At 39.0% G+C, this 26,575-nt stretch overlaps 1 protein-coding gene and 1 long non-coding RNA gene across 15 annotated transcripts in view; one reads left to right on the forward strand and one right to left on the reverse strand.

Moving 5' to 3' along the window:
* Window positions 1-26,575, reverse strand: part of GTDC1 (glycosyltransferase like domain containing 1) — a 393,447-nt gene that overhangs the window by 55,149 nt on the left and 311,723 nt on the right. For 11 of the 14 annotated variants that reach the window (XR_003129487.3, XM_035702025.2, XM_049097087.1 and 8 more), the window contains one exon: window positions 14,701-15,045. The exons of the other annotated variants lie outside the window; for them this stretch is intronic. Coding sequence is in view for 10 of the 11 variants with exons in the window: in XM_035702025.2 (XP_035557918.1) it covers window positions 14,701-15,045 (345 nt within the window). In the remaining variant the exon portion in view is untranslated. The remainder of the gene's footprint in view (window positions 1-14,700; window positions 15,046-26,575) is intronic. 14 annotated transcript variants of the gene reach the window in all.
* LOC112649206 (uncharacterized) lies at window positions 2,468-6,849 on the forward strand. The gene is made up of 3 exons (XR_003129505.3): window positions 2,468-2,580; window positions 2,771-2,892; window positions 6,575-6,849. It is a non-coding gene; the product is annotated as an uncharacterized LOC112649206 (long non-coding RNA).

Below are 26,575 nucleotides of genomic sequence, written 5' to 3' on the forward strand. Positions count from 1 at the left end.
TTTATTTTTAATTTTCATTTATTTATTTATTTATTTTTTGCAGTTTATATTAGTTTGAATACCTATCCCTCCCAACCCTCCGCCCCAGAGATCTCCACATCCTAATCCTTAGAAACTATTAATGTTACCTTATATGGCAAAAAAAGGACTGTACAGATGTGGTTGATGTGGTTAACGATCTTGAGATTGGGAGATTATCCTGGAATATCTGGCTGGGTCCTAAATGCATCACATGTATCCATCTTTACAAGAAGGAGGCAAGGTGGATTTGATACAGACAGAAGAGGAGGACCCCAGAGGAAGAGGATGGAGTGAGGTAGCCACAACCTGAACAAGGCTGGCAGCTGGCAGGAGTTGGAGAAGGTAAGGAATGGTTTCTTCTCTAGATCTTCTGGAGGCAGTGAGGCCTACTGATAATCTTGATTTTAGCCAGGTGATACTGACTTTGGGCTTCAGGCTTCCAGAACTGTGAGAGCATAAATTTCTATTGTTCTAAGCTGTCAAGTATGCAATATGTTGTTATAGTAGCCATATGAAGCTAACAGAGTAAAGCGATGAGAATCAAAGAAGATAATCATTTGCAGCCCAGAGTGAAGGGAATTAGTGCACTATTGATAAATAGGAGTTTAGGCGGGGGAAAGAAGGAGTCTGAATTATATATTATATTTTTGAAAAACGCAAAGACGCTGAGAATATATGCAAGCATTATAAACTTGTCTCCCTTCCTGGACTGTGGCCCCTAAAGAGCAGAGTATTATGTCTTTCTTCTTTGAATTCCTGGTAACTACCTATCATATACATGCTAGGTACATATTTAGAGTAATAGGTCTAGTGAGATCATAGAATTTTTGTGAAGATGCTTGAAAGAATGCCCAACATTAGGTTTAGGAATAAGGAGGGGATCTGAAATATCCAGACTACATTTCCTTCCAGTTACAGTGGATAATGAAGAGTCGCCTAGGGGCACCTGGGTGGTTCAGTTGGTTAAGCATCTGCCCTCAGCTCAGGTCATGATCTCAGGGTCCTGGGATTGAGCCCCCACATTGGGCTCCTTTGCTCAGCAGGAAGGCTGCTTCTCTTTCCCTCTGCCCTTCCCCCTGCTCATGTTCTCTCTCTCTCTCTTTCTCTGTCTCAAATAAATAAATAAATAAATAAATTCTTAAAAAAAAAAAGAGTTGCCTATATCTAGTACTTAGTACGGTGTCTAGCTTTAGAAGAAACTCAAAAATATTTTGAAATGAATGAATGAACCTCAGAAGGAAGAGTTATTACTCAGTGTTCTTAAAAGCAATCTGCTTGTTTCTTAAAAAAAAAATAAACATAAATTTACCAAACAACTTAGCAATTCTACTCCTAGGTATCTACCCAAGATAAATGAAAACGTATGTCGACACAAAGATTTCTATGAAAGAGTCCGTCCAGAGGAATATTATCCACAATCATCAAAAAAGTAGGAACAATTCAAATGTCTACCAAACGATGAATGAATAAATAAAATGTGTCATAGCCATACTATTCAGCATTAGGAAGAAGAGACTCCTGATACACGCTACAACACGGATGAGCCTCAAGGACACTGTTCTACATGACAGAAATCAGAAGCAAAAGACCACCTACTGTATGATTCCATTTATAGGAAATGTCCAGAAGAGGCAAATTTACAGAGAGAGCAAGCAGATTATTAGTGGTTTCACGGGGGGGGGGGTCAGGGTCAACAAGGAATGACTGAAAAGGGGCAGAAGAATTCCTTCTGTAGTGATGGAAATGTTCTAAGACTGGATTGTGGTGATGGCTGCGCAGGTCTGCAAATTTACTAAAAACTATTAAATTGCATATTTAAAATGGGTGAATTTTTGTGATATATAAATTATATCCCATTAAAGCTGTTTGTTTTTGTTTTTAAAAGGCATGTGCTTAAAAATGTGACAATTACAAAGGTAGAGAGTGCTTCTTACCAAATCACATCTTTAAAACTATATCACTCCTGCTAAAATAGCATTGCCTTTCCTAAGGAAGCCGCAGGGCAGCCATCTTGTAAAAAACGGAAATAATTTGTGATATTGACAGTGTGGGTGCTTGATGTAAGAGCCTCAAAAAACATTTTTCCATCCAGGTTTAGTAATACCCTAACAATCATAAAAATGTGAAGGGACATTTGGTAGCCTTTTATAGACTTCATTTACAAGGCAGATGCTGCTCCTTACAAGTGTGTGCTCTGTAGCTTAATTCCATTTTTCTGTACAGTATGTACTTGTTTTGGGTAGGCTGAAAATGAAGACAAAAAAAGACGACTTTATTTAGCTGTTTCTTTTCTTTTCTTTTTCTAGGAGAGTTAAGAAAAAAAAAATTGATTTTAACCAATAAGAGACAGTGGTCAAAAGTGACAGTGCTTTGTGAGGTAATGAAGCACTCTGTATTATATACTAATAATAATAGCTTATGCTTATTACATGCTTACTCTATGCCAGGAACTGTGGTGACTTATTTACATATATCATCTCCTCTAACCCTCAGAACAACTGTATAATGTGTTAATATTATTCCCATATTATAAAGAAGAAACTTGAAGCTGGAGACTAGGTAAGTGGCTTAAAAGGCACACACAAGGCTGGTTAACTGAGGCCCAGGACTTGTAGAGAGACCAGACTCTACTACACTACCCTATAACCAAGCTGCAACTGCTGCCCACAGAATTAGTGTAGATTTAATGTTGAAAATGAAGAAACTTTAAAAGTGTACTTAAAATCCAAAATTTTTAAATATTTTATAGGAATTGAACATTTCCATGCTGACGAACTCCCAAATCTCTGTTTTCTGGCCTGACTGTTCATCTGAATAAAAAGACTTGTTCATCTAGCTTCCAGCTGGAAATCTCCACTAGCATTCTAAGAGGTATCTCTAGCTTAATATATTCAAAGGCAAACTTTTTAAAACCTTCTCTTCCCCAAGCGTTCTCATCTCAGCAAATAGTACCTACATATATCCACATCTCAGTAAATAGCACCTGTATATATCTACCTAGGCCAAAATCTTTAAAATAGATCCTGGCCGCTCCTTACATCCTCCATTGTTACTTCTCAAGTCAAACCACTGCCATATTTGCTGGATTACTGTACTAGCTGTCTGCACTCATTAAGGTAGGGATGTGGGCTACATTAAAAATGACTTAAAAAGGTATGATAGGTGAAGGGGATTTAAAAAAAAACCAAACAAGCATAATGGTTCGTTATAAAGTCAGGTTGGGGCCCCTGGGTGGCTCAGATGAGCTCCTGCCTTTGGCTTGGGTCGTGATCCTGGGGACGAGGGATTGAGTCCCACATCAGGTTCCCTGCAGGGAACCTGCTTCTCCCTCTGCCTGTATCTCTGCCTCTCTCTCTCTCTCTCTCTGTGTGTCTTTCATGAATAAATAAAATCTTAAAAAAAATAAATAAAGTCAGGTTGACAGATCAAAAGGGCAGCCTTCTAGAGGTCATTCAAGGCCCCAAGCCAGTGGAGCACTGCCATCTTCAACAAGACACCTCCTATGTCTGCCCCTTCCAAAGGGAGAGTTCATTGGGTACTGTGGGTGGCATATTTTTATGCCCCACCTGGAAGTGGGGCCCTCAAGTATCCCACATCACATCTACTTACACTTAATGGCTAAGACCCACTCATAAAGCCACGCCAAGTTGCAATGGAGCCTGGAACATGCAATCCAACTGTGTTCCCAAGAAAAAGAAAGAAATCTGGGGAATACCTAAGAGTCCTCTTCCATATCCCCTTATTCTATAACTCTAGCTCTTGGGTGCTGATTCTGAAAAGGGGAAACAATTTTTTCTTTGAGAGAACTCGTTAGAAACCAAGGACTGGTCAGGGTAGGTGAAAAGAGGCTGTTGTGTAAGAATCACATCTAATTTCAGAGTGGAAATGCTTTTTTGAAGGAAGCAGCCCCGACAGGTGCCACCTAATGCATTCATGTTATGTTAAGTCAGATGATAAGTGGCAATATACATGATACCGAGGTTCACCAGAATGGTATTTTCTGTTCTTTTCTTTTATTAAAGATTTTATTTATTTATATGAGAGAGAGAGGGAAAGAGAGCATGAATGGGGGTAGGGGCAGAGGAAGAGGGAGAAGCAGACTCCTCGCCAAGCCCGGAGCCTGACGTGGGACTTGATCCCAGGATCCTGGATCATGACCTAAGCTGAAGGCAGACACTTAACCGACTGAGCCACCCAGGCGCCCCTACAATGGTATTTTCTAAAGAAGTCATCTAAGAGCCTCGTCTCACTTAGATAACAGGAGAACAATCGTGGGGAGGAGGTGAAAATATATACTGAATCACCGAGAGCTAATCAATTAAAGGAGAGTTGTGCATTTTTTCCATGAGGGGGAAAAGGACAACAGGAATTCTAAACTAAGTCTCTGGAAATAGGGTGACTGGAAGTCAATCAACCAACCATTTATAGTGCTTGGGTAGATGGAGAAGAATCACAGTGATTCAGATTTTTCTGGTGAGCGGACGAAGTGGTTCAGGGGATACAGCTGGAAAGAGCACCTTTTCGCTTTGGTCTATGTCGCATAGAGAAAGTTACCATAAGTGAAAGAACTGGTCAGAAGTGGCTTCAGTGGAGGCACAGTACCGAAATGAAGATAAAAGAGGATTCTGGGCAATAAATCTGTTTCGACTCTGTAAATACCCCCCTTTCAACATAACGGCTCTTTAAAGAAATAAGAAAACAAAGCTTTCAGAAGGGGCTTGATACATTATTTATGAACTTATCAAGTGGAAAAAAACACCCACTCAGACATTTTAATAAAAACTTTCAACTAATGTATCTAATTTTATTGGTATTAAAAAAAAGCCAATTATGAACTGGAAAGTTATTGTTTGTTAAACTGCTACACGCTTTCTGCAAATAGAATGTTTACAAACCACTTGGAATCACTTTTCCAAAGTTTCAGTTTCTGAAGGTCAAATAACTATGTAACTGCTTAATAAAGAAGCAAAGAAGTACCTCTAAATATCTCCCAGCTCTGATGGGCTTATATTCTGCTCCTTAGGTGAGGTATTAGCAAAGCTTATTTATTTTCATTTCCAAGGCTTTTATTTGCTCATTCCCTTGTGGTAAAGCTGATTTCCATGATGATTCCCTTCTTAATTTTAATACCCTTTTTACTCATCATATAGACATAAGAATTTTCCATAAAATAATGAAATCCTTGCAAAGGAAATGAAGACAACTCAGAGTAAAGTAAACTAGCTCTTTTTTTCAATTAATTGATCCACTGTCATGTGCATATAAGATTTTTTTAAACCTAGGAAAATAAGGTTAATTAACATAAAAAAGCCTCACTCGTCTGGATGCTGAATTTTGTATTTTACCCATGCTGCCTTAAGTGCCTTGATTTCCCAGTAATGACCTAGTTCTCCTAATGAGGAACATTAACCCCTGGCTGTAGCTGTCCAGGACTTAATTGTCAACTGCAGCTGAAATAGGGGAGTTTGCCGATCAGCAGGTATGCGGTATATTAACTCATGTCATTTCAACCCCTAATAAATAAATCTGTTGCTAAGGCAACAGGAAGATCAGCTCTATCAGTATTCTCCCCTCCCGGTAACCAGCTCCCCCCCATCCCCCTCCCACCCCTCTTTTGGAGGAAACTGCCTTTCACACCAAGCTTAGGAAAAAGAAGGAAATTAACTACATGTAACCATAATTAGAAGTAACATCATTTCTCATCCTAGAAACATATCTAAATTAATAAAAAAGGACAGCAAAGAGAGAAATGCTTTTGACTAAGATCACGATAAATTATTTCCTTCAACAGGAGATAGGCACTATGAGGTATACATCTGAGTAAGAACAAATCTCAAACATTTCGGTTCTTTGTGTTTCTGAAATTTCCCCTTCTTTTGTTTAACCAACAAATGATGTTAGCCTGAATAGTGCTGAAATAGCTAATTAGTTGCATAGCCAATAAGATGATACAAGGGGAAAAAAAACCCTTACATATTTTATAATAGTTATTGCTATTCTAACTTAGAATTCTTTGGTGTGATTGAAAAAAAAAAAAAAGAAAAGAAAAAAGAAAGAAAGAAAAATCTGGACACTGAACCTTAGTCTGGATAACTCAAAAAAGCCATAGACTCTCATTCACTTGGTATCGTTAACAGTTTAGAAAGTAATTTCAATGAATTGTTTTAAAATGGTTCACACATCTGGATGATGGCGGATGGGTAGGTGAAAAAAATAACCTAGGAGGATCTTCCCTTCTGGATTTATTTTTCAGTGATAACTAAGAAATTATTTTGGTTTTAACCAGTTTGAGCCCTTCTTCCCAAACAACATAATGATACTTTTTCTATTACCCTTCTGTTAAAATGAATGATTCCGTTTTAAAAAGTCCTGAGGGATTTGTCTTTATAACTCCTATAAAGGCATTTCACTAGCCCTCCCCCCCCCCAAAAAAAAACCCAAATCTAAAACAAACAAAACATATGTTTTGTAAAAGCAATGCTGATCCTGTGACCATCTCCACTTGCCATTTGGTTAACTGAAGCCTTTTATATTTTCATTTCTTTCTTCTCAGGATGAGAAACTCGTCCTCAACTGGACTTACTGAATAAGAGGCAATCACCAGAGTCACCCTAGGATTCATCGTCATCAACATTACGTAGCATCAACTAAATATTCTACATATCCTACGGTATTCCAGCCAGATGCTATTGAAAAAAATCTCCCCGCCACCCCCCTCCAAAAAAAGTCTCTGTCTCTATCCTGGAGTACTTTAGGCTAACCCAAACGACACCACTTAAAACATGAGATGAGGCAGTGTGGAAAGTGCAGTTTTGTTACACGCTTATGTGGTGCAGTGGACTGCACTGTGACCTCGGTGCATGAAAATTCACAGGCGGGGAATTCACACATCACTGGAATTGAAATCAGGGCACCTGTCTGTGGAAGGCAGAGGATTTCAGGGCATCTTTAAAAAGGTATAATGGTAATTACTGTCATGAAAAGAGAAAACACCATACATTAAGAACAATAGGAGGGATATTAAATCCTGAAAAAAAGAGGAAAAAGTGTGCTAAATAGGGATCAGGTCAACAGGGACCATAAAAAGAAAGGTTTGGTGACTTGGAAGGAGAAATATATTTACCCCCCCTCCACATCACATATATGACATACATATATGTAGTAAACAGGTAATCTATCTACCTACTTAGCCATCCATCGTTCATCTGCTCAGTCATCTATCCATATGACCTAGCTATCTACTTCCCAACTCACTCACTCCTGACCTGCAGTATTAAATAAATCAGTGGGGTATAGGGTACAAGGATTTTATCAAAACATTTGTGATAGAATGAAGCAAAAGCAGACATAGGTCTTGAGTGGTTGAAGATGACTGTCATAAGCATACCATAATCAAATAGCATCTTTTGCACCAATTAGTATGTTTAAGGAGCCAAGTTTAGAGATCTTTTTAACCCTGTTTGGAAGAAAAGGATAACGAGAGCTTTAGTTAATGATATTCCAGAGATAATAACACTAAGACAGTAAGGACCATTCGGTGAATGTTCTTCATGCTGATGTGGTATGTGGGAAAGTTAGAAACAGCCCAAGAAGCAAGGAGAAACCAGAGCTCAGTTTGTTATATTTTTCATATGTTCAATAGTTTGGAAAGTAGGCAAGGTATCTAGGAGTGGAATTTTAGAAAATATAAATGGAATTTTGTTAAGGTTATGTTTTTTGGCCATAAATTTGAATTTCCCAGCATTTGTTTTCCTACTAATTAGAAATCTTGTACCAGATTCCCAGAGGTTCATCTGATAGTACTACATTAGAAGACAAATTAAGCAAGTGATGTAACACATTGTAATCTAAGCCAGGTATTTGATTACAACTTTTCAAAGACTCTTCTCTGGAGAGGTTTTTGTTTTTTTTTTTTTGTTTGTTTTTTAAGTGATAGAGTTCACTTGAGATGTTTTAAGGACAAAAACCAACGAACCAACCAACCAACGAACCAATATCATCAAACACACAAACAAAAATACCCATAGGCTAAGAAATATAACTGAAGAGAGCTTAGCACTGTATTGAGAATATATCTATAACCAATTCCTTATATCAAAGATATTTAACTGTGAAAATGAATAGTGCTACTGGAAGCCATGTAGGGGCATCATCTTTTCTGGAGATGAGGACAAGTAAGATGGACTCTCGTAGGTCTCACTTTGGTGGAGTATGCTGAAAGGCAGGTGGCCAGACCACATGATCATCTTTTCCAGAACTATAATTCTGTGAGGATCATTTCTCCCAAAGAAACAGATTTATGCATAACACTGAAATAGAAAGAGAACATTGGTGTCCCAAATCTAACACTTTGCTTCTCAGTTCTTATCCTGCTGTGGCACCTGAAGACTGTCCTCCACATGTATCCTATTCTTAAGTAATCACCAATGAGACCTGAAAGATTTAAGACAATCTATTTGCTAAACTTTCCCCAAGTTACTTGGACAACAAGAAAATCAAAAAGTATAACATCCAATCTACTTAACATACACTTTTCAGAAGGCAGTCATCAATTTTGTTTTCAAAGTTGTATTTTTAAACCTCAGAGAGTCAAAGAATGGAAAAAAAAAGTAATTTATTTTACTCTTAAGTAATAAAGTACAATTTTCCATTTTATATCAATCATTTGTTTTCAGTTAGAAGTTGCCAAAGTTTCTAAAAATATGTCAAATTCTTTCAATATTACAGTATATGATTTACCTAAGTATGCTTCAAATCTGTTTTTATTTCTCAATGACTGAGCCTTTTCCTTTCCAAATTTACACTCTTAACCACAATCAACATTGCATAAATTGTTTTATCATTACTTTACGGAAAATATTGCAAGTAACATATAGCTCATAAAAAGTCACTCCACTTTAAGTGAAAAGCTCTGACAATTTTCCCATAGTCCATGTAATGGGTCATGGTGGAACTTATCACCATAGCTACTCTTAACAATTTCAAACTCCTCAACGTGCCTCACAGGCCACTTGCACCTGATCTTTCTTAACCAGAACACACCCGCTTATGAGGCACGCAGAGGGGTTTTCAGATTAGAACAGAATTTGTGTAGTAGATCTCTCCTACTGCTTCCTGACTACTGAGCCCATTTTGACACAAATCTTCTTTGGTCTGAGAAAAAGTGCTCTTATATATGATGAACACTTGTTTGCCACCAACTGTGAAACCCCAATATCCACATGCCATATAAACCTACATGTTAATATATTAACATTCAGGGCAAGAAAAAAGGAGTCTGTGAAAACTAAAAATTAGGCAATCCAATGACTGGCGGCAGACATATTTGTACATATGTCATTATCAGTTCTGTTTGACAGTGGTTCTCAAGAGCGCTGCAGTGATTCCTGGGGACATTCAAGCCCTTTCATGGGGTCTGCAAAGTCAAACTATTTTTACAATAATACTAAGACGTAATTTGTCTTCTTCACTGTGTTGACACATGCCTCAATAGTGAAGAAACACTGATGGAAAAGGGTTCTGGGACCTCAGGGTGATTCAAGGCAGTGGCACCAAACTGAACTAGTAGTCGTTGCATTCTTGACCACCTGCACTTGCAGTAAAAGAAAAAAAAAAAAAAGATCGTTTCACTTCAGAATGCCCTTGAAGAAGCATTAAAGTTACTAATTTTATTAAATTTCCTCCCTTCAAGAGACTTCTTTTAATATTTGATATGATAAACTGGAAATACACACACTGCATCTTTGTGTCCCAGGACACACCGGTTGTCTTGAGAAACAGTATTTGTATGATTGTTTGAGTTACGAGCTGACTAGTTGCTTTTTTCACAAAACACTAATTTTGCTTCTAAGAACTGATAGGCCAACCATGGTTAATCAGCCTTGGGTATTTGGCAGACATTTTCTCAAACACGAGCCACGTGAACACGTCTCCTCAAGAAAACGACTGATAATATTTGTTGCAATGATAAATTCAAGATTTTAATTGAAAATTGGAATTCTGGAAAAAGTGTATCTACACCGTGAGCTTGACGACTTCCCAATAATCAAAAAGTCTGCTGATCTCAGTGGTGATATTAACAACCTGATTCTCTGAAATAATGAATTTTGTCAATACTTGGAAGATCTGCACAATTCATCAATCACGTATTTTGCAAGTGACCAATGCGCGATGTTACAAAATCCATTTAGACACCAAGTAAGAGAGTATGAAGAGCCACTGAGTGGTCTAATCTCGGAGATCTCTGAGAAACTCCTACTTGCCGAGTAGCAGCAAAGGATACCTGCAATAATCTGAGTAGGTCATTAAAACACTCTTTCCTTTTCCAATTCTCTCTGTGAGGCAGAATTTTCTTCCGAAACCTCCACCAAAAACAACATATTGCAACAGATTGAATACTTAAGCAGATATAAAAATCGAACTCTCTTCTACTCAGAGATTATAGATTTACAAAAACATAAAATAATGTCACTCTTCTCGCTAATTATTTTGCCTTCTAAAATAGTTATTTTCATAAGAATACATTAATATTAACACGTATGTGGTTCTTTACTATTACTTTTCAATGACTTAATGTAGATTTTTAAAAGTTTTCCCTTAGCTTTAATTTTTAATACGCTAAATATTGATAGGTGTAACTCTAAAAAAAAAAAAAAAAAAAAGAGAGAGAGAGAGAGAGAGAGAGAGATCTACGGTGTCCCAGTCATTTTTAAGAGCGCGAAGGGGTCTTTAGATCAAAGAGTTTGAGAACCGCAGCCTTAAGAGTGCTATCTTTCAACGTCTTGTAAACTTATTTTCTCTGTCCCTCCAGCAGTACGCCTTCGGTGCCCATTAAAATCAAGAGAATATTTAAACGTTGTAATAGTTACAAAGAAAATGGGTTTAAGAAAAGGCGTTGCCAATTGCAGTGTATTTTTTACAGGTCTTTCTCTCTAAGTCGTTGCTATTAACCATGCCTTGCTACAGATGTTTATAACAAAACACTAAAGACTGGGTAGAAGGGAGAAAACAAATTACTCTGCAGAGAACCCAGCAACTCTGCTAAAATACTGTCAGTTATTTATCTACTGTCAGCAGAGGTTGCACACTATAATCCTTGACAAGCTCAGATTCAGAAAGAATGAAGAGAGGGGGCAAGCATTGCAGTGAAGGGCCTGTTCTCATGCACAGACATTTTAACACAGATTTAAAGCCAGAATGTATCTTCTAGAAAATGTCACTTTTGATTTTGATACATATCCTAGCAAGGAGGCTCTACATTTGGTTGACTTAGTACGAGATATGTTAGAGGCTAACACTATATTTTAGACCATTCATGATCCCGGCGTGGAACTAACACAGTGAGGTCAGCATCACTTCATTTTTAGAGTTGGCGACTGCAACGGCATGATTTCATGGGCATATTTTTTATGATAAGGAGGAGGCCTTTATTTTTGTTTTGTTGGGCAAGGTAATGACAGGCTCCGAGAATCCTGTTGCCCTCTCTGGTGGCCGTTTCTCCCTTTTGTTTACAGGGGGAACAATCATCCCTGTGTTCCCTCTCCTTAAGTCCCTTCTCTCTGTTAAGTGGCCAAGGCAAAAAAGCGACAGGCCAGGCCGCAGAGCTTCCCGCAGGCTACTCTAAAGAAAACCCCGCCTCGAGCAGGTAGTTTAATTAGCTCCCGATAAGGACAAGAAGGAGGGAGGTGTAGATAGAGGTGGGGGAGGCCCCAAACTAAGAGGGTTGAGCCGGCAAATCCAACCCTGGTCATTTCTAGTACTGACCAATGGTCTCCTTGAGGATACAGCTCGTATCGACCGGTCTGTTCTAGGATTTCTACCCAGGCGATCAGAGGTATAAATAAATGTGTGCTTGTGACCGGGCATGTCTGACGAATGCTGAGCCAGAATCTTAATTTTCTAATTCATATTCACCAATTAAAAATAAACTGTATTTTTATGAGCAAATTTACATAAATCAGATGATAAAGCATCTACCACTAAAGGGTAGGAGTTCAGCTCACGACATTTGCATATATTCTCCTAAAGAAAATATAGGCGTTTTAGATTTTCATTGAAGAGCCTTGCTGTGTTGGAACTCTAATGGGCTTAGAACAGTAAATTTTGAAGAAACTGATTGCTACCCCTGTAGCTAGTAAATGTCTGCCTAGACCCAGTGGCATTTGAAAAAAGTGTTTTATCATAAAATTATCCCAGCAGAGTCCATTCTGCAAGATAACATCATCATCATCATCATCAGTACTCCATGCAGGACCCAACAGCTCTGGCACAATATTGCCAGTCATTTATCTGTTGTCAGCACAGGTTACACACTGTAATCCTTGACTGCCTCGGAATTAGAATGTCTTTGATGTCCTCACAAGAGTTTTTTGCCCGAAGGCTTTACCAATGCTCGGCGGCTCAGTGTTTATTCCTCGTAATCTTCCTCTCATCTCCAGGCTAGCAGTGACAGATGGTTATGGGCACACAATAGTATTAAGAGTTTGATATTTTTTTTTATGCTGTGCTCTCTGTACAACAAATAGCTATCAGACGCGGGCCAGAGAGCTGACATGGCTCGCTTAGGTAATGGCAAACAAACAGCTCGGGTTGATGCTTTCTGTCATTTCCCCTCCTAACCCTGCTTGTTTTCATTGTATACTCTCAAAGGTAAACTATATTAACCTTATAGACTGTTATTAAAAAGATATATCTATATGAGCATAAAGTGCTTTTCTTTTCTCTTTTTCTTACTCTTTTGATTATGAAAGTAATACTGCTGACATATTGAACAAATATCGAATGTCAACATAAATTTTGAGTGTGTGATAATATCCCCCTTCATATAGCTGTGTGTCAGGCGGGAACCCGCGGATGATGCATAGCAGTAAATAACCCAAACAAAATTAGTTCTCTTGTCAGCTTCTACCTTGTATGTCCCCAGGCATCAGTAAAATTGACTGCACGCTAGATTTTCAAAATTAGCCCTAATGTTAGCTATGTGTCTGGCAACCTCCAAGTTTCCAATGTTCTACTATATTACCCGTAAGGATGAATGTGTTACTTTTATATTTTGGCATTTACTCTTGCTGATGCGGCTTTTTTTCCCTCTCCTCCAAATTAAAAATAATTTAGCTTTAACAATAAGAATGTGCACAAACATAATGCTGCATCTCTTTAAGCAACTAACTTTAGGCAATTAAATTAAATTAAAGCAAAAATATACAAAGGAAGAGAGGGAATTATTCAATTTAATATTGTTAATTTTATTAACATAGCTCTGTCTTATTTTGTGCAAAGGATTGGATAATAATGTGGTTCTCACTCTTCCCCCCATATCAGTATGCTGCTTTGTAGTAGGAGCCTACAAATTTAATTCTGCATTTCCATGCTAACCCAGAACCAAACTTTCTAGAACTGATTTTCTTGCAATAGGTATTACTTCAGAGGCAACCAAAGGTTAGCAGAATAAAAGGAAAAGCTTTCCAGGACCGAGAGAATGATGACACCTATTTTACCTTGAAACAGGTTAATCTCATCCAGACCCGATGCATTTTAAAATAACACACAAGAATGTTGAACAGCGTCCCCTTCTAAGTAAAACACGGTTTTAAAAGAAAAGTTACTCTCGTACAAAGGGTATGCCGGAAGTGTGAAGTTGAACGGACAAACCCAAAGACACATTCCACAGCAACTTTCAATCCCCAAATTTTGTGTTCATACATTTAGAGTCCAAGATGAAAATCCCTTTAGGTACCAGATGCTGCAGATCAACTGGGAGAGCTTCTGGAGTTTTAATGTGCTGGAAGTCAAATCCCCTGGCAAAGGCGCTTTGCCTGGCCGGTGTGGTGTGCTTATTACTTCACCTGTAAACAGTTGCTCTCAGAAAATCGGACCTAATGATCAGCCCAGCATCTCTGCAATAAAGAGACCATAATCTGTGGGGGGAAGTGAACTCTAATCAGGCCACATGCAGATTAAACTAACTGGGAGGAATAAAAACTAGATTAAAATGTTCATGCCTAATACCAGAAGATTATCAGGACATTTTACCTCTTTAAATCCTAATTTATAGGAACCAGGGTTGAGTTTATGAGTTTGTATTTGGTACGATTACACGCCGCAGTTGATTTTCCTGTTTAGAGGAGATTCCGCTGGAAAGTGTTTTGCTTTAGCACGATACAGGGGCATCTGGGAGCAGGGGCACTGCTGCGAATGTACTGATACATTTTATGTCAAGTGAAATAAAGGCACCCAGTTGAAACTGGACAAATTAGGAAATAATGGAAATTGCTTTGTTTTAATGGTGATATTGCTTTAACAGGGTGTCTATATGAAACAGTCATATGATAACAGCACATATACATGTGTGTATATATATAGACATAGATAAGGAATCCTGTTTTTATAGTTTGAAACTTCCTGAACAGGATTTGATTTTCTAGAGGTGTCTAGCTGCTGTTGTTAGATGAGCAAATCACTGCAAATGATTATCTGTAATTCCAATTTAATCTAAACATGCAACTATTTCTATATGGATATAAAGATAATTCTACCTTGGTACCACGTTAGTGGTACTACCACACTAAAGCGGTCTTTTCCTACAGCTATAGGGACAATAATTTACTAAGTCCACCATCAGAATTATATTCTCCGTTACCGGTCTCCAACTCTTACTCAATTGGCACATCCCAAACTTACCACCTGTGAGGCCACACGATGTGCAGTGGTCTCTGTGGATCATCGGTTCCACCCAAAATGTCACAGGGATGAAAAGTCGTATTTTGTTTATTTTCCTTCAGGTGAGAGCTTGAATTATCTGATGAGTTGCACGTTCTCAAGACTGACTCCTGTGTTAGTGAGCTACCCGGGTTTTCTTGTTGTGCAGCATTGCAAGGTCCAGACTCTGAATTAAAATTCTTCAATAAATTCTCAGAACCTTTCTGCTCGTGTTGGAAAGGAAGGGCCGCGGATGGAGCAGTGCCACCACTTCCTTTAAGGCCGAGAATCTTCTGTAAATGGATTGTTTTGTGCTTGGGCATGAATCTGTTATGAAAAGGAAATGTAATACTATTTAAAATTTGTCCTTTACCTTTCTATAAGGACGCAGTGATGATGTGGAAAACTGACAAAAATAAACATATAACAAACATTCCAGAGAAAGTACAAAAGTAGTAGCCATCCAAGGAAAGTCCAAAACTTTGAAATGAGACCACCATTGTCTCTGAGTGGTTTTCAAAGAGTTTCTGTGGCTATAAAACCTGTACTGTACATACTGTGAAAAATACGAGTAAAGAGATGATTTATCACTCTCCCTTCACTCATCTTGCTAGAGTTCCATTTACATTTTCCAGCCATTGCATGGCCCAATGCATATTTCCAAGCCACACTTAATCATTACCCAACAAAAATGCTTGCAACTCCCTTGATTAACACTGGCCATTTCTGCTCACAATGTTGTTCTGTACGCCTGGGTACCTGTACACACATTTTTATTATTAAATCCAACTTGAGAATATTTCTTGAAGGATATGTTTTCAATGCCATTTCTCCCCCATCTTCTATAAGGCTTTAGCATACAGAGCTTGGCATCTGTTACTTACTGATAGAAGCATCTAAATAAAATGAAATCAAGAAGTCACTACTGGGGAGCAAACCAGTAGCGCTTAGAATAGACATGAATGACCAACTAGTCTGTGTTGGAATGCATAAAGAATGGATGTTCCAACTTTTAAAACAGAACTTGAGATTAATTCTGACTTGGGGATCAGTAAAGGCTTAAAGATGGTTTTACTCAAAGGACTTTGAAAGGCAGGGAGGGGGAAGTTCAATGTTGTGATCAAAGGAAAGGGCTGGGAAAGAACATAAACTCTTCAGGGAATAACAAGCAATCCAAAGGGGGTGGGGCCAGGTCTCAGAGTGAGAGGTCTAGAGAGGTAGACTGAAGCCAAACGACAAGTGCTTTCTCAGAATCCTTGAGGCCCGTCTTGAGACTTGACCCCTTCCCTGGATTGTTGAGTAAGTGAAGAAATGGAGAGTATATGCATATAAGACGTAGATGAGGAAGAAGAACCATGGAAGGAGAGCAATAAGGAACATTTGGAAGAGTAAAATGAGAATCTGAGAGATTAACATCATCCTAATGAAGTGAGTTGAGAACCTCAAAAGAATGTCTAAGAAAGGAATCAAGAAACCATAAAAATGCATAAAAAGGGGGTATAGAGCATTGCAGAGGTATCAGAGCACCAGATAAAACAAGGAGCTTTTAGATCACTTGCTTCTCAAAGGGTAGTTCCCGTGGAGACAGCAGGCAGAAATCAGCCTGAAGGTTACAGTGTGTGCATCAAAGAGGGAGAGGCAGAGAAAGAGAGATTGAGAGGGGAATGGAGAAGCAAGGTCTGTTTTCCCTAATGGGGTACTTGTACATAGGGGTATTCATTGAGTGTTTACTTGGGGACACTTGCTAGGCAAGGGAGCTGGATCCTGAAGAAACAGAAAAGTCTTACAAGACAGAAGTAGGAGAATAGCATAGCACGTGGGATTCTTGGCATGGGGGAAAGTAAGTAGGCCTTATAAAAGAGAACAGACCAAGCTTTCTTACAAAGCTGAGGGAAGAAGGAGAGAAAAGTGAAGTTGGAAACATCAGTTTCAGGTGGCAGGTGTGGAGTCCATGGTGTGTCACCAAAGCATTAGATGAGGACATTTATTTCCAGTGAGGTGAGTAGAGGCGAAGCTAATATAAGCAGTGTGTTGAGGGAAGAGGGGCTGAGGATGTTCCCTAGGCCTGAAGGCAAGCTGGAGTGTGCTGTGTACATTACAGAGTCAAAAAGCTTGTTTGGGGGGCTTCTGTCCTTGTCTCAGAAAGCCCTTTGAGATAAATCACCTTATATATATATAAACCCTCCCAGGTAATAGATGCACCCTAATAAAATGATCCATTAATATTGATTTGAAAATAAAGAAACTTGGGCATATACACATTGTAGTTTCATACCTCACAGGTCTAAAATTATTATGGGAACTAACCAACTTTCTTCCTGAAACAAATACAAAACACTGAGTAGATTCTAAGGAACTAAAAATCAGTGAGGAAGTTCTCACTAATCACCATAAAAGGCAGAAAAAAAAAAAAAGAAAAGAAAAATTAAAAAAAAAAAAGACCGTGACAATATCTTTATTTATTTTAAGATTTTATTTTTAAGTATCTCTAAACCCAACGGGGGCTCAAACTCACAACCCCAAGATCAAAAATCACATGCTCCACCAACTGAACCAGCCAGACATCCCAAGAATACCTTAACTTTTATTTTTTATTAATTATTTTTTAAGATTTATTTATTTATTTATTTATTTATTTATTTATTTATTTATTTATTATGATAGCCATAGAGAGAGAGAGGCAGAGACACAGGAGGAAGGAGAAGCAGGCTCCATGCAGGGAGCCTGACGCAGGACTCTATCCTAGGACTCCAGGATCGGGCCCTGGGCCAAAGGCAGGCGCCAAACCACTGAGCCACCCAGGGATCCCCAATACCTTAACTTTTAAACAAGTGAAACCAACAGTAAGAGAAGGAACACCTGTACATATCTGGAAAACAACAACAGAGCAAGTGAAAAAACTTGTTTATGTTCGATAAAGGATGCTAGGCGAGCTTAAGAAAGACTTTAACAGAATTACAAATTTAATGCAGGAAGGATTCACAAATAAAAAATCAGCAGGCATTGAAACAACATAACCAACATCATCTTAGAAAACAGTATCATTGACCCATCTTACTCCTAAAATGCATTTTACTGGCCAGCATGTGAGCAAAATTGCAAATTAAAAGGGATGGGAGGGATCCCTGGGTGGCGCGGCGGTTTGGCGCCTGCCTTTGGCCCAGGGCGGGATCCTGGAGACCCGGGATCGAATCCCACGTCAGGCTCCCGGTGCATGGAGCCTGCTTCTCCCTCTGCCTGTGTCTCTGCCTCTCTCTCTCTCTCTGTGTGTGACTGTCATAAATAAATAAAAAAAATATAAAAAAATAAATAAAAAAATTAAAAAAAAATAAAAGGGATGGGAGAGCTGGCTACAGGGTTGCAAACAACAGGAATCGGTGACTGACAGGGAATGTCTCTGTGGGCAAGGTGCTAGGCCTGTTGGAGGAACAGGATCCCCTGTTAACACAGGCTGTGGATGGCTGACTTGATAGGTGGTGGTCAGTGGGGACATGGAAAGAGACAGAACATAAATATGGGCAGTAAGCAAAAACTCAGCTTACTAATTGAAATCGAAAAAGAAAAAAATCCTGAATGTAAGTAGGACACATGGAAAACACTGTTGAGATTGTCTGGAGTTTGGCAAGAGGAGACTATGCTGATCTGACCAGCCAACTGATGCCACTTTGTTATGGATCGTGTTGTACGGAGAAGGAAGACACCAAGTCTGCAGGGACAGAGGGCTGTGCAGATGCTGGTTTCATCTGGGGCACCTGTGACTGTATATGTTCGAAAATTAGAGAGTTCTTAGAAGAGCAATAATAATGATTAAGGCAATGGAAGAACTGATTTATGAGGACAGATTAAAGGAGCTAAATATGAATAGCCTGGTTAAGTGACAAGTAGAGGGGTACATAATAGGAGTCTCCAAGGGAAGAGAATAATTATTTAGCCGGGTACAAGGGGGGTATAACTAGAAGTAATGAGATGAAATTAAGAATGGGAAAGTTTAAGCTGAATTTCAAGAAAAACTCCCTGACGGTGTAATTTATTAGCTCATGGAATAAATTCCCTATGGAAATGCTATAGTGTAGTGAGGGAAACTTAATAATAGGACTGGACAAAATACCAATAAATAATATAGATAATAATCTGGGACTTCAAAGAAGGTGGTTACATGCTATGCTTTCCTTGCTTAGAATATCTTCCCATATTTTTTCCTTAACAGTCTGTTTATATATAGTCAATTGTTACCCAGATTAAGTGTTTAGGCAGTTAGCTAAATCAAAAAGGAAATATGGGGCAGCCCGGGTGGCTCAGTGGTTTAGCTCCACCTTCAGCCCGGGGCCTTAATCCTGGAGACCCAGGATCGAGTCCCACGTCAGGCTCCCTGCGTGGAGCCGGCTTCTCCCTCTGCCTAAGTCTCTGCCTCTCTCTCTCTCTCTCTCTCTGTGTCTCTCATGAATAAATAAAATCTTAAAAAAAAATAAAAGGAAATATGTCCTTTAGGTGAGGTTGAGTTAAAATCACTTTACTTTTCATACACTCGGCAGTAGTCAGCTGAAATAATTTTTTTACTACTTTGTTCTAGCAGAGCTGGTTGTGAAGCAAGCTGGACAAATGTATTAATATTTCTAAAACAAAACCAAACAAAACAAAACAAAACAATCCTCATCTACCATCCCACACAGAGTCTATTCTGATTCTCTGTGCCATGAAACTCATATTTTCATAGACATGTTTAATGTAAACAATTTATTGCCATAATAGAAATCAAAAAACTTTATTCCAGCTTTTCTAAATGTAGCTCTATGGTCAATTACTTCACATCAATACCAAGATCAAATAGGCATAATACTAACAAGCAGTTTGCTTAATAATAGTCACCACACTAATTAACCCATCCAGAACATTCTTAATCAGACACTATTTGTAATGTACAGTTAAGAGAAGCTTGGCAATAAACCGTTCTATGCTAAAAAAGAAAATAATACCTTACTGATGGGGTGAAACTGGCTTTTCTATAGAACTGGACAGAATGTGCTGTCCTGGCATTGACTCAAGAGAGTGAGTATGCAAATAGGCACATGTCTGAACACTTCCTTTCTCTTCCCGAGCTCCAACTCTGGTGGAGGTGTTAATGAGAAGAGAAAAGGTCCTGAGATAAGGAGTGAAGGAGAGAAAAGAGTCGGAAGAAAACCAGTGAGCTGCCTTTTAGAGCTTACGCCAGATTTGCCTTTTAATAACCCCCCAATTTTTCTTAAAGAAATGCTACTGCCCACCTTACTCGCAGAACATCTTTCCCTGTTTCTGAGTCTCTCAGCTTATCGGAGCCTGTTTTTACTTTCAGAAACATTCTGATTACTGTAATCATTTGCAACCTGTTACTGGCCATGGGGCCCTCCCCCAATTTCTTTCCTAACCAATACCAATCTGTGAAACACAAGTAGAGCCTCCCTACCGCCTCCTCTCCTCGCAAATGCCCTTCCTTCCTCACCACGTCTGTCCTCCAACATGGTTCCAGAGATGCTGCCACAAAACCCCAGGACTGTGCTGGGCAATGTTCCAAGACACAGCTGGTGTAGGTATTTTTGAGACCTAAATTTGCTTCTTCCTGCCACCCCCACATCCAAACACGCAAGCCCTGAGCTGAACCTGTAGTAATGGCCTTATTCAGATCAATCTGGAAACACTAGATTTGAGAGTAGCTTTAAATTATGTTAAGATTGATGGAGAATGCAGGAAATGCTCTGGGTTCTTTAGCTTATTTCTGAAGAAGATGAGAGGCTAGAGTATGTGTAGCTGACTAAGAGAGGTAATCAAAAGGAAGGCGATAAAGAAAAGCAAGTCAAGTAAACTTAGGACATTAGTATGGATTCATGTGTTGCTGAAGAGAATACCGTGGTTGGACACTGCTTACAAATGTCTTTTTGAGAGATTTTTTTTTAAAGTACTTAATATAGTGAGTTCAACCTATAGAATCTCATAAATGCCCACAGAGAAGAGTCCACGAGACAGAGATTATCAATGGTCTTGCTTCTCAAAACAGATCTGGAAGACAGCACGTGAAAAATGATGCAGATTAGCAGATGATTAAAGGAAAAGACAGCATAACCAGTCAAAGATGATTTCAGAGTTGATACAAGGCAGAAGGAGGAGCATGTTAGCAACTGAAATAAGGAAAGTGGCCTGCGTGGGGGGCAGGCAAGAAGAGGGAGCTGAGGAAGCTCGGCCCCTCTCCACACAGCTTGGGCTCGAGGGAGGGCCAGGGTATGGCCATGACGTTGCACAGCTGAGGCTGAAATTTTAACAAGATGTGTTCTGTGTAACACTAGAGAAGGTTCTGTGCGAAAACATGTTTGGTAAATGCTGAGTTAATGAGAGCGAGACATTTGTTTCCTAAAGAACTTCCCAAAGTACGTGCTAGTGTACATTGTAAATATGCGCACTCATTCATTCTTCTGTTTATTCAAAACATATTTATTGAGCACCTATTATGTAATAGGAATATTATGTTCATCGTTTCTCAAACTTAACACTTAAAGAAACAAGGACTCTCCCATCCCCAAGGATATACCTTAAGAATTAATAGGCAACAAAGGATACTCTGGGAAACACCACTGGGGACTCTAGGAGATGGATGGACAGCCAGTCTGGAAGGCCAGCTAGGTGGCGGCGTATTTTACACAGTAGGCATGGCAGGAGTGGAGAAATGCTTTCGCATGAGAAAAGGATGAAACTCAAACCAAAGGCCATATACCAAGGCTACATGTCAGTAGACAAAAGGAAGGTTGAAAGAAATGAGGAGAATCTGGAAAAAAACAAAATGACGGGAGATATGGTTCCAGGCTAATATGGATGACAGCAGAAAAAAATATCATTTGATTTTATCACAGCCATTTCTGTGGATTCTTGGATATAAACCACATTGAGAATTGAGGAGAAAGGAAATAGGAATCAAAGATAAATAACTTTTCCAAACCCAAGTGGGAAGACACATCTAGGCAGTGTAGTGATCTAAGTTCTTGGGTGATTTATAACAAAAACTATTCACTGTTTCCAAACAATGTGCTGGAAATTAATTACAAAATTAACATTTTTAGAATTTAGCCACATAAGCAAATATCAAAGATAATTAAAAAATCATGCTAGCCCACATGTGTCCAATATATTACTTATATGGTAAGCAGATTTATACAAAACTATAAACTATAAAAGTAAAAATCTTGAACTAGCATTCTCATGTGTACACATACATCCCCCCGCCTCCCCCCCCATATCTCTTGCTACACTATCTTCACTAAATAAAGGAATCACAAGCAAGGAAATCCATCATAATTAAAACTAGATGTTTGGAGACCACAACATTAAACAGAAAGACAGACTTATGCTTGGTTGGTTGGTTGCAGGACGGCTGCTCTTCTTTCCTGGAGATGGCTAAGGGCTAATACTCATAAAATAGATGGCACATGTCTATGGAGGCTGTTTCAATAAGAAACTCCTGGCGGAACAAAATATGAACAAATTCAAATCACAGACGAGTCAATCATAATCCACATGCACATAGCGCAAATGCTTTGGGGGAACAGCCATCCAACACCACCGTGGCTGGTTAGGCCACGTTGTTTAGATGTTCAGGCTTTGGTGCCTGGACCAGATTTCATCTCCCGCGGTGCAAACTTGCAAAGCCGACGTGGAATATTGACAGCGATCTGTGAGGGGGCACTGGGCGAGAGTGTCTTACTGGAACTATGAAGACTCTGCTCTGTGACAGGATAGAAAAACAGAATCCAGAGACACTAGCTGCAGTTACAATTAACAAGCAAACCCTACTTATTAGCTCGAGAAATGCACGCTGGGACTGAAAGCAAATTTGTGGTCATCACACTGGCCTTGTTAGCTCTGTCTGGCCCCAGAGATGACGCCCTTAGGGAGGACAGAACCTTTACTTATAGGCCAAGCTGCAGCTTCCTCCCCGGGTTGAGGGCCATCATTTTCCAATGACTGTCCCTTCAATAGTTGGGATGTATGGCCATCCTAGGAAAAGATGGTCCTGTGCTCATGAATCTAGTCTTTTTTTTTCCCTTCCCACCACCACTTTCCTGAGAATCTAACACTTTCCACGCACCTTACTTACGCCACTTGACTATATGACCTCTTCTGACAACACAGGTTATGTGGTTAGGATTATTTATTTAACTTAAACAGTTATGCCTCAAGTCCTCATTCTCTCCCGATTTCGGTGTTTGGGATGGTAGACATTGCTAATGTTAACTGCCTACCAGCACAAGCAGTTTGTCTCGTGCAATTTTACAAAATCTCTTGAGAATCAATATACTCCTCTCACAGAAAATTTAAGGCCCTTATAAACGTGAGACGAAAAGCTACCTTGCATGTTGACAGAACAAATGTTTATCAAATTCAGAGCTAGTCTTGTGAGCATATGCATGCTTACTTCTCATGAGCTCCACTCCTCCCAAAACAGAGTTCTCTCGGAACAATAAAACCCTCTAGTTTGCACAAGGTTTACTATAGCAATTCAACACAGGCAGAGCTGTAGGCTAAACTGCCAACGGGGAATCTTTATTCTCCTACCTCCGTTTCGAGCATTCCCCACCCACTGGTGGCTAATTCCCTAAGATATTTATACTGCTTTCTGATTGCCTGGGTCCTCCTGCCATCCCCCACACCTACCACGCATCTCCTGGTAGCCTATATGTTGGAACTAAGCCCCACTTTGGATCCAGCCCTGAATCACGCCCTGCTCTCCACTGTTGGTCTTATTGGAAACGAATCTTAAATTCCCACAATGTCTCTGACTTTCTTTGCTCAACGTCTTGCACCCTTGAAAAAGGGCAGTACCTTAACTCAAGGGAACTTATTACAAATGGGATTGTGAGCCTGTGGTATTTGAAACGAAAGATTATTTTGGGAGGACAGGTGGGGAGAAATCTTTGTGAAGCACCTTAAAGAACTCCACTCAAGCAATGGGCATGTTGGATAGAGAATCCAGGCTGTACAGGCACTTCCTGCATCTGAATTTATTCAAACCATTTAATTTCTCTGAACCTCAGTTTCCTAATCTATAAAATGGAATGGTGTCTGTTTTTGCAGATTTCTTCAGAGGATTGAAAGAGAATTGTGCCGTGTGGAGTTGCTGAGTATATCTAAGTCAGCTTCCCATGCCTTTGCTCATTCAGGTTGATACCCACACTTAAGGAGTCAGTCCTAAGGCCATCTTGGGTAACAACAATTTTCCTAGTAAGTTAGTAAATGAGAAACTGTAATCAATCAACAAGTGTTCATTCGACAAATATTTAAGTTCCTCCTATGTCATATCTGTATTTACAAAGCCTTTAGTGCATATATAGTAACATTTCATACTAACCTTTTTTAGGCTTTTAGTTCCCAAAGTTGTAAATTCTCCAGATCACCTTTAACTTAAACTGTTTACCGGTTCTATTACTAATATGATCTAATTTTTCAATTCAAACTGGGTAACTTGCTCATCATTTGTTTCATTAATAAGTCAGAAGCGAAACTGCAATACCTTCCATCCTTTCACTTTAGTTCATTTAATGATAGTTCATAAAAAATGAAAACTGTAGATCCGAGGTAATCTCTTTGAAGTAGGACGAGGCCATTTCATACGTGCCTAGACTCCACAAGTTCTTTTGTTGGGATTTACCTTGTCGGCAAGTAAACGTTCTCACTACTCTTCTATAGCATCAATAAAGCATTGAAGGAAATTCTAAAAATGATCTCTAATCACATGTCCTATTCCATGATTTTTTTTTTTTTGAGAAGCCGTTATTTGGAAATTGAAAGCGGGATGGGAAAATGTGTTGATATTAAAGAAAGGATAGCTCTCCTTAAAATAATATAAGAATTCCCTATGGCAATGTTTCCAGTTGGAGACTCTCCTTTCAAACAGGACATCGTTTTATTGGTGTAATGGACTGGATGGCGTTCCCTCAAAATTAGGGACCCTAACTCTTCATGTGACTATGTCTGGAGATAGGGTCTTTAGGAGGTAACAAGGTTTAAATGAGGTCATGATGGGCCCTAATCCAACAGGACTGTGGCCTTCTAAGAAGCAGAAGAGATCTCTCTCTGTCTTTCTCCTTCCATTACCACGTGTGAGGACACAGCCACAAGCAGCTATCTGCAAGCCAGGAAGAGAGTCCTACTCAAAACCAATCATACTGGCACCCTGTTCTCAGGTGTCAAGCTCCCAGAACTGTGAGAAAATACATATCTGATGTTTCAAGCACTCAGTCTATGTGTTTGTTTTTGGCAGCCTGGGATGACCAACACAAATGGATACTGCTGTGGAAAAAGGAGAGAGGGTCAACACTGTGATGTGTGAAACTCTTCCTAAACAGAGTATCAGGAAACCAACGGAGTAGGAGGCACTATATCTATGTTGACAGGCAGTGACAACAAGAGAATATTGTCAAAGAAGAGGGAGCCGACCATCAAAACTGATATAAGAATTTGGAGGATAAAGAGGAGCAAATGTTTGTGAATTTCATTGTGAAGCAGAAAATGTTACTGGTTTATTAAGAATCAAGAAAAGAGGATGGAGTTTTAGAAAAGAAATTTTTCTTAAAAATTTGTTTGGTTGTGAATAAAATGATTTAATCTCTCTAAACCTGGGTTTTCTCATCTGATCAATGAGAATACCACCAGTCGTAGACTTCTCACAGAACAACAAGGATCAAAACAGTCTGTCAAATCTACTGATTATCCTACAGTCCTTATTCATGGGCAAAAGGGCACACTGGGTCGGCAGGCTCTAGGCACATGGTCTGTTTTCAAATTCAGGGCTCTGCTACTTATTAGCTGACCTGGGGAGAGAATTTTTTCTGTAAGTATTAGTCATTTCATCTGTAAAATGTGGATAATAGCATGCTGCCTTTGCAGAGTGATGTTCTCCACGTGGCTTGGCACATAGTAAGAGGTCAGTAAATACTGTTCTTTTTTATTATTGATAACAATGGTGAAGATTATCATAATTGCGTTGTCATGATTACTAAAGAGATACTCAACGTTAAAATTTCTGGTCTCTTGACTCCACTATCATTTCATAGTGAAACCCACTTTCTGAACCAGACTTGTGCTTTTTTTAAGATACATTTTTCTTGTTAACTCTTCCCAGTTACATGTTAGCCACCCATTTAAGGCAGGCATTTTAATATGTTACCTTATTTTCATTTATGTACTAATCATAGATATGTACTCATGCCTAGAGGCACATGAGTTACAAAAAGGCCTAATGTTATAAATCAAACGAATATATTCCCCCCTTTCTATTATTTGTTTGTCATTTTACTTTCTTCCTACCTTTCACTTTTCCTTGTCTTTCCTTTTATTCTTTTCACTTTTCTAACTGAGATTTTCCATTTTCCCCCCTTCTTAAAGCTGCATAAACCAAGAAAGTTAAACCAGGAAATTTAAAACATCAGTTTCCAGGTCTCTGAAGCATGAACAGATGGGCATCAAAAAATCCAGTCCCCCTTTTTTTTTCATTTGCCCATCCACAACCTGAATAAATCAAAATTACCAGCAAATCCAACTTCTAGCACAACCCACTTTTTCCTACCACCACATTAAATGCTATGGCACTAAGTATTGATTCATTTCAAGTTCTGATTCTACTGTTGTTCAATTGTTAAGCCACAGAAACTGACTTTATTCTGAACTGATGCTAGAAGATACAGCTTTGTTAATATTACATGTGAGATGAAGTCTTCAACTGTACAAATTGAGTGTACAAATACCTTCACTTATTTCAGCTTTTCTATACTTTCCAGTATTTCTAAATTTGGAAAACAGGGATAAAAATATAACAGATAGGTAAATTGCTGGGTTATTA

Source organism: Canis lupus, chromosome 19 (genome assembly GCF_003254725.2).
Source record: "Canis lupus dingo isolate Sandy chromosome 19, ASM325472v2, whole genome shotgun sequence".
In the NCBI taxonomy this organism is placed as follows: domain Eukaryota; kingdom Metazoa; phylum Chordata; class Mammalia; order Carnivora; family Canidae; genus Canis; species Canis lupus.